Genomic DNA, 1,351 nt, shown 5'->3' on the forward strand with positions numbered 1-1,351 from the left:
AGAACGAGAAGTGATTTTGGATTTTTTAGAAATGTACAAATCGTTTACTTGTTTATGGGATATTACTTGTAAGCAGTACAGCAACAGGTATGCAAGAAACCAGGCGCTTGAGTTATTAAAAGAAAAATTAAAAATAATAGACAATGACGCTAGTATCTCAACTGTAAAAAAGAAAATTGAGAATATGAGAGCTGCATACAAAAGAGAATTTAAAAAGGTAAACAAATTAATTATTTTTAAAAGTAGGTAATTTTAATATTCATTATTTATTATTATTAAAAATAAAAATTGTCTTAGGTTAATACTTTTTAAATAAGAAAATTAATGATTAATATAAATAAATGAAAACTCAATTATTTATATAAGAAATAATTATATTTTAATGAATTTAAATTATGTCAAAGAAAAGGCATAAAAACTGACTTAAAAAAAATTATAATTATATACACACACAAAAATATATAGCTATTTAATACAAACCACTAAAATATCCTATTATAGTAGGTATTGCACATTATTATTTATAATTTAACTTCCAGGTACAAGATAGTAAAAGAACTGGAGATATTTATGTGCCATCTTTATAGTATTTTGAATACCTAACATTTCTAAATGAAAAAGAAAACACAAGTATAAGTGGAATTGACACTATCGATTTCAGTGGTGATGATGAGGTAATGATTTATTGTAATGTTTTAATTGTTATGTGGTACATTAATACATAGATCAACACGAGAAAGACAATATATTCACATATATTAAAATCTTCAAATAATAAACTGTTTATTTTCATTATTATTATTATAATATAAATAAATTAGTGCTGGGCGTACACACATTTCTGTAGTTTGAATTTACTCACAGACAGTATATAATAATAAATATACTGTTACAATATTATAGATTTGAGAATTGTTGGACACAAATATTATAATGAATTTTCTTTTAATGAGCAACTTTCAACTGTATTTATATAGTTCAACAATATATATGCTCTGTTATGTGGTACATTAATACATAGATCAACACGAGAAAGACAATATATTCACATATCTTAAAATCTTCAAATAAACTGTTTATTTTCATTATTATTATTATAATATAAATAAATTAGTTCTGAAATTCTCATTTCTGTGTCTGTATTAATAACATACGAATGTCGTGTAAATTTCTATAATTTTGATGACTAACTTATATAATAATAACCATAAATAAAACAATACCTCATGATATGTATAATAAACTCATGTAGGTACATACTATATTATACTATATTCTATAATTGTCTTTATGTATTTGTGTGTAAATTGGTGCATACCAGTAGTAATAATCTTTTATTTCTTAACAAAAT

The 1,351-nt window shown here is 22.6% G+C and overlaps 1 protein-coding gene and 1 long non-coding RNA gene across 2 annotated transcripts in view; both read left to right on the plus strand.

Annotated features, from left to right (window-relative positions):
• Nucleotides 1-674, plus strand: part of LOC111042647 — a gene marked incomplete at its 3' end in the record, with an annotated part of 3,196 nt that extends 2,522 nt beyond the window's left edge. The window contains exon 3 of the mRNA XM_022327330.1: nucleotides 613-674. Within this exon, the coding sequence (XP_022183022.1) occupies nucleotides 613-674 (62 nt within the window). The remainder of the gene's footprint in view (nucleotides 1-612) is intronic.
• LOC111042648 lies at nucleotides 96-569 on the plus strand. The gene is made up of 2 exons (XR_002605488.1): nucleotides 96-217; nucleotides 540-569. It is a non-coding gene; the product is annotated as an uncharacterized LOC111042648 (long non-coding RNA).
• Nucleotides 675-1,351: the final 677 nt, after the last annotated feature.

Source organism: Myzus persicae, unplaced genomic scaffold, assembly GCF_001856785.1.
Source record: "Myzus persicae strain clone G006 unplaced genomic scaffold, MPER_G0061.0, whole genome shotgun sequence".
Taxonomy (NCBI): Eukaryota; Metazoa; Arthropoda; class Insecta; order Hemiptera; family Aphididae; genus Myzus; species Myzus persicae.